Source organism: Lissotriton helveticus, unplaced genomic scaffold (genome assembly GCF_964261635.1).
Source record: "Lissotriton helveticus unplaced genomic scaffold, aLisHel1.1 SCAFFOLD_787, whole genome shotgun sequence".
Lineage (NCBI taxonomy): Eukaryota > Metazoa > Chordata > Amphibia > Caudata > Salamandridae > Lissotriton > Lissotriton helveticus.
This window is the reverse complement of record NW_027611911.1, coordinates 34142-46385: the sequence shown is the minus strand read 5'-3', so window position 1 is coordinate 46385 and position 12244 is coordinate 34142. Positions and strand designations below refer to the sequence as shown.

The following is a 12244-nucleotide window of genomic DNA, read 5'->3' as shown; positions in this document are numbered from 1 at the left end:
ATCTCAAGGCACTGCTGCCCAGGGCAGGGGGTCCTGGAAGCCCCTGACTCCCTGGCATGCCATCTCTAGGCACTGCTGCCCAGGGCAGGGGGTCCTGGAAGCCCTTGACTCCCTGGCATGCCATCACTAGACACTGCTGCCCAGGGCAGGGGGTCCTCGGAGCCCCTGACTCCCTGGCATGCCATCTCTAGGCACTGCTGCCCAGGGCAGGGGGTCCTGGAAGCCCCTTACTCCCTGGCATGACATCACTAGACACTGCTGCCCAGGGCAGGGGTCCTCGGAGCCCCTGACTCCCTGGCATGACATCACTAGACACTGCTGCCCAGGGCAGGGGTCCTCGGAGCCCCTGACTCCCTGGCATGACATCACTAGACACTGCTGCCCAGGGCAGGGGGTCGTGGAAGCCCCTGACTCCCTGGCATGCCATCACTAGGCACTGCTGCCCAGGGCAGGGGGTCCTGGAAGCCCCTGACTCCCTGGCATGCCATCACTGGACACTACTGCCCAGGGCAGGGGGTCCTGGAAGCCCCTGACTCCCTGGCATGCCATCCCTAGACACTCCTGCCCAGGGCAGGGGGTCCTCAGAGCCCCTGACTCCCTGGCATGCCATCTCTAGACACTGCTGCCCAGGGCAGGGGGTCCTCGGAGCCCCTGACTCCCCCTGGCATGCCATCACTAGGCACTGCTGCCCAGGACAGGGGGTCCTGGAAGCCCCTGACTCCATGGCATGCCATCACTAGGCACTGCTGCCCAGGGCAGGGGGTCCTCGGAGCCCCTGACTCCCTGGCATGCCATCACTAGACACTGCTGCCCAGGGCAGGGTTCCTCGGAGCCCTTGACTCCCTGGCATGCCATCACTAGGCACTGCTGCCCAGGGCAGGGGTCCTCGGAGCCTCTGACTCCCTGGCATGCCATCTCTAGGCACTGCTGCCCAGGGCGGGGGGTCCTGGAAGCCCCTGACTCCCTGGCATGCCATCTCTAGGCACTGCTGCCCAGGGCAGGGGTCCTCGGAGCCCTTGACTCCGTGGCATGCCATCACTAGGCACTGCTGCCCAGGGCAGGGGGTCCTCGGAGCCTCTGACTCCCTGGCATGCCATCTCTAGACACTGCTGCCAAGGGCAGGGGGTCCTGGAAGCCCCTGACTCCCTGGCATGCCATCTCTAGGCACTGCTGCCCAGGGCAGGGGGTCCTGGAAGCCCCTGACTCCCTGGCATGACATCACTAGACACTGCTGCCCAGGACAGGGGGTCCTGGAAGCCCCTGACTCCCTGGCATGCCATCACTAGGCACTGCTGCCCAGGGCAGGGGGTCCTGGAAGCCCCTGACTCCCTGGCATGCCATCTCAAGGCACTGCTGCCCAGGGCAGGGGGTCCTCGGAGCCCCTGACTCCCTGGCATGCCATCTCAAGGCACTGCTGCCCAGGGCGGGGGGTCCTGGAAGCCCCTGACTCCCTGGCATGCCATCTCTAGGCACTGCTGCCCAGGGCAGGGGGTCCTGGAAGCCCCTGACTCCCTGGCATGACATCACTAGACACTGCTGCCCAGGGCAGGGGGTCCTGGAAGCCCCTGACTCCCTGGCATGACATCACTAGACACTGCTGCCCAGGGCAGGGGGTCCTCGGAGCCCCTGACTCCCTGGCATGCCATCACTAGACACTGCTGCCCAGGGCAGGGGGTCCTGGAAGCCCCTGACTCCCTGGCATGCCATCTCAAGGCACTGCTGCCCAGGGCAGGGGGTCCTCGGAGCCCCTGACTCCCTGGCATGCCATCACTAGACACTGTTGCCCAGGGCAGGGCGTCCTCGGAGCCCCTGACTCCCTGGCATGACATCACTAGACACTGCTGCCCAGGGCAGGGGGTCCTGGAAGCCCCTGACTCCCTGGCATGCCATCACTAGGCACTGCTGCCCAGGGCAGGGGGTCCTGGAAGCCCCTGACTCCCTGGAATGCCATCTCAAGGCACTGCTGCAGAGGGCAGGGGGTCCTCAGAGCCCCTGACTCCCTGGCATGCCATCTCAAGGCACTGCTGCCCAGGGCGGGGGGTCCTGGAAGCCCCTGACTCCCTGGCATGCCATCTCTAGGCACTGCTGCCCAGGGCAGGGGGTCCTGGAAGCCCCTGACTCCCTGGCATGACATCACTAGACACTGCTGCCCAGGGCAGGGGTCCTCAGAGCCCCTGACTCCCTGGCATGCCATCTCAAGGCACTGCTGCCCAGGGCAGGGGGTCCTCGGAGCCCCTGGCTCCCTGGCATGCCATCTCTAGGCACTGCTGCCCAGGGCAGGGGGTCCTGGAAGCCCCTGACTCCCTGGCATGACATCACTAGACACTGCTGCCCAGGGCGGGGGGTCCTCAGAGCCCCTGACTCCCTGGCATGCCATCTCAAGGCACTGCTGCCCAGGGCGGGGGGTCCTGGAAGCCCCTGACTCCCTGGCATGACATCACTAGACACTGCTGCCCAGGGCGGGGGGTCCTCGGAGCCCCTGACTCCCTGGCATGCCATCACTAGACACTGCTGCCCAGGGCAGGGGGTCCTCGGAGTCCCTGACTCCCTGGCATGCCATCACTAGACACTGCTGCCCAGGGCAGGGGTCCTCAGAGCCCCTGACTCCCTGGCATGCCATCACTAGACACTGCTGCCCAGGGCAGGGGGTCGTGGAAGCCCCTGACTCCCTGGCATGCCATCTCTAGACACTGCTGCCCAGGGCAGGGGTCCTCAGAGCCCCTGACTCCCTGGCATGCCATCACTAGACACTGCTGCCCAGGGCAGAGGTCCTCGGAGCCCCTGACTCCCTGGCATGCCATCTCTAGGCACTGCTACCCAGGGCAGGGGGTCCTCGGAGCCCCTGACTCCCTGGTATGCCATCTCAAGGCACTGCTGCCCAGGGCGGGGGGTCCTGGAAGCCCCTGACTCCCTGGCATGCCATCTCAAGGCACTGCTGCCCAGGGCAGGGGGTCCTCGGAGCCTCTGACTCCCTGGCATGCCATCTCAAGGCACTGCTGCCCAGGGCGGGGGGTCCTGGAAGCATTGACTCCCGGGGGGGTGCCTCACACCCGTTGATGCCACTCTGACCACGCCCATCCCCTTCCTGGGCACTGACTGGGTTTAAAGAAGCGAGTGCTGTCCATTCAAGAGGAGTTTGTCCCTCACCCGGGTTATAATGTGACTCTGACTGACCGCAGAGGGTCTCCCGCTCGGACCCGCGGCCAGCACCGGAGCCGCAGCTCCCCGGGCCTCGAAGCGCAGCTGCTCGAGGCCCGACCTTGGCGCTAGGCTCAAGACGCCGCTGTCCTTGGCACGGGCGGACGCCTGACGGACACGAGCAGGTGGAGAAGCCCCGCGGGGCGCATTCCACAGCAGGGGGTATGTGAGGGGCATGAGGGCACCCACGGGCCTGCACCGACGACCTCTAGCGCCGCGAGCAGGGACATCTTAAGGATTTGGGGGGCCCTGGGTCAAACGTATTTTGGGGGCCCCTTTTGGGAAGATATTTGAATTGATGATTCAATTTAGGCTCTTTCATGCAGTCTTTAAACAGGTCACTAACAGGCACACTCGTCCAAATTCTAAATGTGTTTAATATTCAGGGATAGTGACTGGTGTTTTCAGTATTGTGACACGGCAGTTGCTCACTAATATTGCTGCAAATAATCTCTGAGACACCCCCCATTTCTTATATGTGAGGTCCTGTTTTGATCTAAAAGAAAGTTTTTTGTATGGATGCTGCATGAAACAAATACATTCCTCTTCGCAACATGTCTGTAACAGACTCTCACATATAGCCAACATTGAAAATTAAATTAAAGGTAAAATGGTATATTAAAAGTAAGCTGTTTAAGAATTAGTAAAGGTCATCAGGGCAAGACTTTCTGCAGAACAGAGTTGATCTCTCAGGGGGCCCCCTGTTAGATTGGGGCCCAGGGCCAGAGCCCACTTTGCCCATGCCTTAAAACGTCTCTGGCCGCAAGGCCGGGCAGGGAGAGCTGCTAACACCGAGGTCTGCATGTAATAAAAGGTGCACTCAATGAGGCCTGCAGGTAATAAAAGGTGCACTCAATGAGGCCTGCAGGTAATAAAAGGTGCACTCAACGGGGCCTGCATGTAATAAAAGGTGCACTCAATGAGGCCTGCAGGTAATAAAAGGTGCACTCAACGGGGCCTGCATGTAATAAAAGGTGCACTCAATGAGGCCTGCATGTAATAAAAGGTGCACTCAACGGGGCCTGCATGTAATAAAAGGTGCACTCAACGGGGCCTGCATGTAATAAAAGGTGCACTCAATGAGGCCTGCATGTAATAAAAGGTGCACTCAACGGGGCCTGCATGTAATGAAAGGTGCACTCAACGGGGCCTGCATGTAATGAAAGGTGCACTCAACGGTGCCTGCATGTAATGAAAGGTGCACTCAACGGTGCCTGCATGTAATGAAAGGTGCACTCAACTGGGCCTGCATGTAATGAAAGGTGCACGCAATGGGGCCTGCATGTAATGAAAGGTGCACTCAACGGGGCCTGCATGTAATGAAAGGTGCACTCAACGGGGCCTGCATGTAATGAAAGGTGCACGCACCGAGGTCTGCATGTAATGAAAGGTGCACGCAATGGGGCCTGCATGTAATGAAAGGTGCACTCAACGGGGCCTGCATGTAATGAAAGGTGCACTCAACGGGGCCTGCATGTAATGAAAGGTGCACACAACGGGGGCTGCATGTAATAAAAGGTGCACGCACCGAGGTCTGCATGTAATGAAAGGTGCACGCAACCGCGGGGCCTGCATGTAATGAAAGGTGCACTCAACGGGGCCTGCATGTAATGAAAGGTGCACGCAACCACGGGGCCTGCATGTAATGAAAGGTGCACTCAACGGGGCCTGCATGTAATGAAAGGTGCACTCAACAGGGCCTGCATGTAATCAAAGGTGCACGAAACCACAGGCCCTACATGTAATAAAAGATGCACTCAACCACGGGGCCTGCATGTAATGAAAGGTGCACTCAACGGGGCCTGCATGTAATGAAAGGTGCACGCAACGGGTCCTCCATGTAATGAAAGATGCACTCAACGGGGCCTGCATGTAATGAAAGGTGCACTCAACGGGGCCTGCAAGTAATAAAAGGGGCACTCAACGGGGCCTGCATGTAATGAAAGGTGCACGCAACCACGGGGCCTGCATGTAATGAAAGGTGCACGCACCGAGATCTGCATGTAATGAAAGGTGCACGCAAACACGGGGCCTGCATGTAATAAAATATGCACTCAACCACGGGGCCTGCATGTAATGAAAGGTGCACTCAATGGGGCCTGCATGTAATGAAAGGTGCACGCAACTGGGGCTGCATGTAATAAAAGGTGCACGCACCGAGGACTGCATGTAATGAAAGGTGCACGCGACCACGGGGCCTGCATGTAATAAAAGATGCACTCAACCACAGGGCCTGCATGTAATGAAAGGAGCACTCAATGGGGCCTGCATGTAATGAAAGGTGCACGCAACTGGGGCTGCATGTAATAAAAGGTGCACGCACCGAGGACTGCATGTAATGAAAGGTGCACGCGACCACGGGGCCTGCATGTAATAAAAGATGCACTCAACCACAGGGCCTGCATGTAATGAAAGGTGCACTCAACGGGGCCTGCATGTAATGAAAGGTGCACTCAACGGGGCCTGCATTTAATGAAAGGTGCACTCAACGGGGCCTGCATGTAATGAAAGGTGCATGCAATGGGGCCTGCATGTAATGAAAGGTGCACTCTTGGGATGGTTTTTGGAGGTTAAATCCGTGAGGGGAACTACGATACTGCCATACCCCTTTATGAATCTCCTGTAATATCCCGTGAGCCCTAGGAAGGCTCGCACCTCCGTCTGGGTGGTGGGAGCCTCCCAGGCCACGATTGCATCGATCTTGGGCTGGAGGGGTGCCACAAGGTCCCTGCCGAACTAGTGCCCCAGGTAGACCACGGACCCTTGACCGATTTGACATTTGCTGGCTTTTATGGTGAGACCCGCCCTCTGCAGAGCTACCAAGACCTCCCGGAGGTGGAGGAGATGCTCGGTCCAGTGGGAGCTGAATACCGCTATATCGTCCAGATAGGCGGCACTGAACTCCTCCAGCCCGGCCAGTACCTGGTTAACCAGCCTCTGGAAGGTGGCGGGGGCGTTTTTCATTCCGAAGGGCATCACCCGGAAATGGTAGTGACCATCCGGGGTGGAGAAAGTGGATTTCTCTCTGGCTCCTTCTGTAAGGGCAATCTGCCAGTATCCGCTGGTCAAGTCGAAGGTGCTGAGATAGCGAGCAAACCCCAGGCGGTCAATGAGCTCGTCTGCTCGGGGAATGGGGCGGGCGTCGGTTCTGGTGACTGCGTTGAGCCCACGGTAGTCCATGCAGAACCTCAGCTCGGGGACAGCGCCGGGGCGGCTGCCTTCGGAACCACGACCACGGGGCTGGCCCATGGGCTGTCGGAGGCTTCGACCACCCCATGGCTAGCATTTTGGAGACTTCGGCCTTGATGCAGGCCCGAACTCGATCAGGGACACGGTAGGCTCTGTGCCGTACCGGAGGGCTGTCCCCGGTGTCCACATCGTGGACGCACCAATTGGTGACGCCGGGGACGAGAGAGAAAAGGTCAGAGAACTGTCCCAGTAACTGGCGATAGTCCTCGCGCTGCTCGGGGTGAGGGAGGAGGAGAGTCTCACTCCCTCCACGGAGCCATCTTTTTCTTTTGCACACAGGAGATCGGGGAGAGGCTCCGTGTCCTCCTCCGCTCCGTCGTCGGTGGCGAGGAGTAGACTCAACTCGGACCGCACGAAGTGGGGTTTCAGGCGGTTCACATGAAGGACCCGCAAGGGGTTCCTGGGGGACTGCACATCGATGAGGTAGGTAACCTGGCTTTTTCGTTCGACCACCTTGAAGGGCCCTGTCCACTTGTCCTGCAGGGCACAAGGTTCCACAGGGGCCATCACCCAGACCTGTTGTCCGGGCTGGAACTCGACCAGAGTGGCATTCTGGTCATACCACCGTTTCATTTCTTCTTGGCTGGCTTCGAGGTTTGCCTCTGAAAGTTCTCGGAACTTCCGAGTCTGGTTTCAGAGGGCCAGGATGTATCGAAACACATCTGGTGGGGGGTCCAGAGACGCCGTCTCCCATCCTTCCTTGACCAGGCTGAGGGGTCCCCGGACGGGGTGCCCGTATAGCAGCTCGAAGGGGCTAAACCCCAGGGACTTCTGGGGAACTTCTCGGTACGCGAACAGGAGGCAGGGGAGGAGGACGTCCCTCTTGCGCCTCAGGGACTCCTCGAGACCCATGATCATTCCCTTGAGGGTGCGGTTGAACCGCTCAACCAGGCCGTTGCTTTGGGGATGGTACGGGGTGGTGAACTTGTACGTCACCCCACACTGTTGCCAGAGGGACTTCATGTACTTCAAGATGAAGTTCGTTCCTCGGTCGCTCACTATTTCTCGCGGGAATCCCACCCGGGAGAAGATCCCCATGAGGGCCCGCCCCCCTACGGGGGCCGTCACCGTTCGGAGGGGAATGGCCTCGGGATATCGGGTGGCATGGTCCACCAGGACAAGGATGAACCGGTGGCCTAAGGAGGTTCGAGGGTCAAGGGGCCCCACAATATCGATTCCCACCCGTTCAAAGGGGGTACTGACCACGGGGAAGGGTTGGAGGGAAGCCTTGCGCCTCCCTCCGCTCTTTCCGCTGGCCTGACACGTGGGGCAGGATCGGCAGTGGACCTCCACATTGGAGCGCATGTGGGGCCAGTAGAAATGAGTGACCAGACAGTGGTACGTTTTGTCTTGACCCAGGTGTCCCGCCAAGGGCACATCATGGGCCAGGTTCAGGAGGAAGCCCCCGAAACGTAGGGGTACCACCAGCACCCGGGCTGACCCTAGTTCCGCGGACTTTTGTTCACTATATAGTAGGCCATTTTCCCAATAGACGTGGTGGGAGCCGGACTGGTCACCGGCGGCCTGGGCGGCGGCCTGCTGCCGCGGCCCCACTAGGGAGGGACAGGAGGTCTGTTCCAGGCAGAATTCTTCTTGGGAAGGTCCCCCCTCCTGGCGCCACTGGGCTAACTCGGGGAGATCGTCCGGGTTTGGGGCTGGTTCGCCAGCCGGGTCCAGGGGACCCGGGTCGGGGTCACTGCTTTTGCCGGGAAAAAGGTCGAGGCCTTCTGTCTGCCCGCTGCCCTCAGGCTCGGCGGAGACGGGGCGAGGGTTCTCGGGTTCCACCCCTTCGGGGGCAGACACACGGGAAGCCATGGATCGGGTGGTCACGCAGGCCCATTCAGGTAGGCCACCATCTCGAGGTGAGTCCTTCGCTCCACTTGCTTCCACGGGGAGCTCTCTAGGTCGTTACCTAGTAGACAGTCCACGGGCATGTCGGTGCGGACTGCTACTCGTAATTCCCCGGAGACGCCCTCCCACTCGAATGGGACCTGAGCTATCCGGCAGGTGCAGACGGAGTTGTCAGCGTAGATCACCCTGCAGGAGGCGTGGGGTATGATTTGGTCCTCTGTAACTAGGTGCCCCCTTACAGCGGTGATACTGGCCCCTGTGTCTCGGAGAGCCCCTATGCGGTGCCCGTTGACGGTCACCTGCTGTTGGTATTTTTCAGTGTTGTCTGGTAGGGGGCTCCGGGAACCATTTCTCTATCTCCCAGGGAGACTAAGGTCATAGCTGCTGGTTCCCACCCCTCCGGGTCCTCCATCTCTTCCTCTTCTAAGGCTACGTTGGCGAGGTGGCGCGCGGGCGACTCACCGCAGTGGGTTTCTTGAGCATGGGGCAGTTGGGGTCGCTGGCATAATGCCCTGTCTGTTGACACTGGTAGCAGGCGGTGCTTATTCTGGGTCCTTGTCTAGCTGGAGGGAACCCGGCCCTCGCAGCAGGCGGGGAGGCCCCAGGCTGGGTTCTAGGGGGGCTGCAGGGAGGCCCTGTCTGGGGACCCCTCTGTCTACCCTGACCCCCTGTGCCCCTCTGTCGTGGAGATCCTCGCTCGTTTCAGCCATAGTCTCCCACGGGACCTCGTGGGACTATTGTGCTCACCCATCGATCAGCCTCGACAGCCAGCTTCCGGGGGTCTGCCAACTTGCTGGCCAGAAGGTGCTGCCTTAGTTCTACAAAGCAGTTGGTGGATAGGTGTTCATAGGCTATGAGGTCAATGAGTCCTTCAAAGGTGGTCACCTTGCTGCCCTTGATCCACCCTTCCAAGGCCCGGCTGTAGAAATTCAGGTATTCTACCCACGTGGTGCCGGGGATCTTCTTGCAGTCTCTAAACCGTTGCCGGTACATCTCCGGGGTGAGCCCATATCGAGCCAGTAGGGCGTCCTTCATATGGGGGTAGGAGGTCATGACGGAGGAGAGCAGGTCCAGCATCGTGTCTCTTCCCTCGATGAGGAAGCGGCCCCATAATCCGGCCCCCCAATCCTTCTCAGGTACTCGGTGGGCGGTCATGGCGACCTCGTACGCCTTGAACCATTGCTGGATGTCGTTGTTCTTATAATATTCCTTCACCACATCCTTGGGGATGTGGACTTTTGGTTCTACCGGGGGACCAGTGTCTCGGTTCCCCAGGGGTCGGGTTTCTTCGCTTCTGGCTTTGAGTTCCAGTTCTTTTAAGCTGCGCTCATGTTCGAGCTGGAGTTTCTTTCCTTCATGCTCCCTCTGGAGCTTCTTTTCTTCCAGTTCTCCTTGCAGCCGTAATTGCTCTACGGCTAGTTTCTTCTCAGCTAGCTTGACTTCTCCTTCGATTTTAAGGCGTGCCAGTTCTAGCTCGTGGTTTTGGTTGCGTTCTCGGTCTGTCATTTCCTCTATCGACAGGCCTCTCTCCGTGCCGGTATTCCGCGTTAGGGAGTCGGGTCCCTCTTCTTCTTGGCCGTCGGTTTCGATCGGGGTCTCTCCCTGTACGCCGTTTCCTTCTGTTGCGGGGAGGTGGGCCCCGGCCTCTACCCAGGCCGTCAGGGCTTTCTGGTAATCATCTTTGGTGCTTAACCCAGTGGTAGCGATGTGGAAGTCTTTGCAGAATTGTTTTAGTTCTCGGTGCGTATATTCTTCCAGGAGGTCCTTTTGGAATGTGGTCTTTTCGCTTGTTCCGATGAGACTCATGGTTGTTCTTGTTCAGGTGGTGTGTCAGTCGTTTTACTGTACGATTCCCGGGCGTAGGCTCTTATCCCGTCGCTTGCCAACAATGTTAGAAGGGGCGATCTCAGAGGCCAGGTTGTGTCTACCCGACTACTCCGTGACCCACCTCTCCCTCCAATAATGCCGAGCCTAAACGAGAGGTCCCCACCGGGGAGGACATCAAGTATTGAATCGTACACACGAGGACCACACCACACTTACGAACGGACACCACACTGTAGATTTTCAGTATCAGGCTCTATATGAACAGATAAAAGAATAAGCACTCTTATGTACAAGCGATCGAGGGATCGTAAAGTCTCAAGGCTCTTGTGAAGGGGTAGCGGGACAGTCTTAGTCTTTAGGCCAGTACGAAGAGTACCCTGCGCACAGCTCTCAATCCTCGAGCCGAGGGGTACGGAAGATGGTAGTCGCACTGGATGTCCTACTCCCTTGAGGTCGACTCAGTTCGTGATGGTGCGTCGATGGTCCAGCCGGACCAGAGTACTCCTCGAGCCGCGACAAAGTCAGCAGGGCTCGATCCGGAGGATAGTTCGTGAGGAGCCGCGACCACGTCAGCAGGGCTCAAGAGGGTTGATGCAGGTCTTTAAGTTGAATTGAATTGAAATGATTCTTGTATAGCGCATGGCTACCCGGAGGCATCCCAGCGCTTGCAGCTGCGAAGGGGGAGGTTGAAGGGACAAGATCAGGTATCACTATGTTGTAGGAAAGAGCCAAGTTTTTTGTTTCTTACGGAAGACAAGATGGTTGGGCTCTTGCCGCAGCGGGAGGGGCATGGAGTTCCACAACCTTGAGGTGTTGTTGGAGAAGAGGCGACCACCCGTGCGAGCCTTGTTGATTCTGCTGACTTGTGCCAAGTTAAGCTCGTTGGAACGGAGGTTTCTGGGGGTTCTGTGTGGTTTGATCAGATTGGCAAGAATGGGGGGGCCTTTACCCTGAAGATTTTTGTGGGCTATACAGAGGGCCTTGAAATGTACCCGTTCCTGTATAGGCAACCAGTGAAGCAATTTCAACGCTGGTTTAGCTGAGGAGCGGTGGTTGGTGCTTGTCAGCAATCTAGCAGCGGAGTTTTGTACTACCTGTAATTTCTGAATTACAGAGACTGGGGCTCCCAGGTACAGTGCGTTCCCGTAATCCAGCCTTGACAAAATCAAGGCTTGGAGCAGGATTATTTTGGCTCTGTCGGGAAGTTGAGGGAGGATTTTACGGATGGATTTGAGCAAGCAGAAGCAGGTGGCCGCAGTTTTTCTGGCTTGTGCTTTGAATGTAAGATCTCTGTTTAGCCAAAAACCCAGGCTCTTGATCACGCTTTTGGGAGTTGGGCTAGCGCCCATGGAAGATGGCCATAGCGTGGGGGAGTTAAATGATACATTCCTACCCAATAACATCAGTTCGGTCTTTTGGTTGTTAAGTTTTAGCTGGAACAGGCTCATCCACTTTGATACCTCCTCCAGGCAGTCACTCAGACGCGTGTGTGATAATTCAGCCTGATTCAGAGAAACCACGAGCTGAGTGTCATCAGCATAGCTGACCAATTCAATTCCGTAGGGGGCTACTATCTTAGCTAAGGGGGACATGTACACATTAAAAAGTGTGGGGCTAAGGGAGGAGCCCTGTGGCACCCCACACTGCAGGGGTAGTGGCGCGGAGTGGCAGTCTCCTTCAAATACTTTGAAATATCTCTCCGAAAGGAAGGATTCCAGCCAGGAAAGAGCTTTTCCCGTGACTCCGACTTCATTTAGACGGGCTAGAAGGATACGGTGACTAACCGTATCGAAGGCGGCGCTGAGGTCCAGGAGGATGATGGCCACATTGCCACCTGTGTCCAGGATCCTCCTAGACTCCTCAACCACCTTAAGAAGCACCGTCTCCGTCCGTTGTCCCGGGCGGAAGCCGGTTTGGGAGGGATGGAGTAAATTGGAGGCCTTCAGGAAAGAGGACAGTTGCTGGTTGATGAGTTTTTCTGCCAATTTACTAATACCCGGGAGAAGAGAAATGGGACGGTAGTTAGATAGGTCTCCAGGGTCCAAGTTAGGTTTCTTCAACAATGGTTTGACCATGGCCATTTTCCAGTCCCTTGGGACTGTTCCTGTTTCGATCGAGG

The 12244-nt window shown here is 57.9% G+C and overlaps 1 protein-coding gene across 1 annotated transcript in view; it reads right to left on the bottom strand.

Annotated features, from left to right (window-relative positions):
• Window positions 1-11704, bottom strand: part of LOC144807242 (acetylcholine receptor subunit gamma-like) — a gene marked incomplete at its 5' end in the record, with an annotated part of 101393 nt that extends 89689 nt beyond the window's left edge. The window contains one exon of the mRNA XM_078673094.1: window positions 11519-11704. Within this exon, the coding sequence (XP_078529220.1) occupies window positions 11519-11704 (186 nt within the window). The remainder of the gene's footprint in view (window positions 1-11518) is intronic.
• Window positions 11705-12244: the final 540 nt, after the last annotated feature.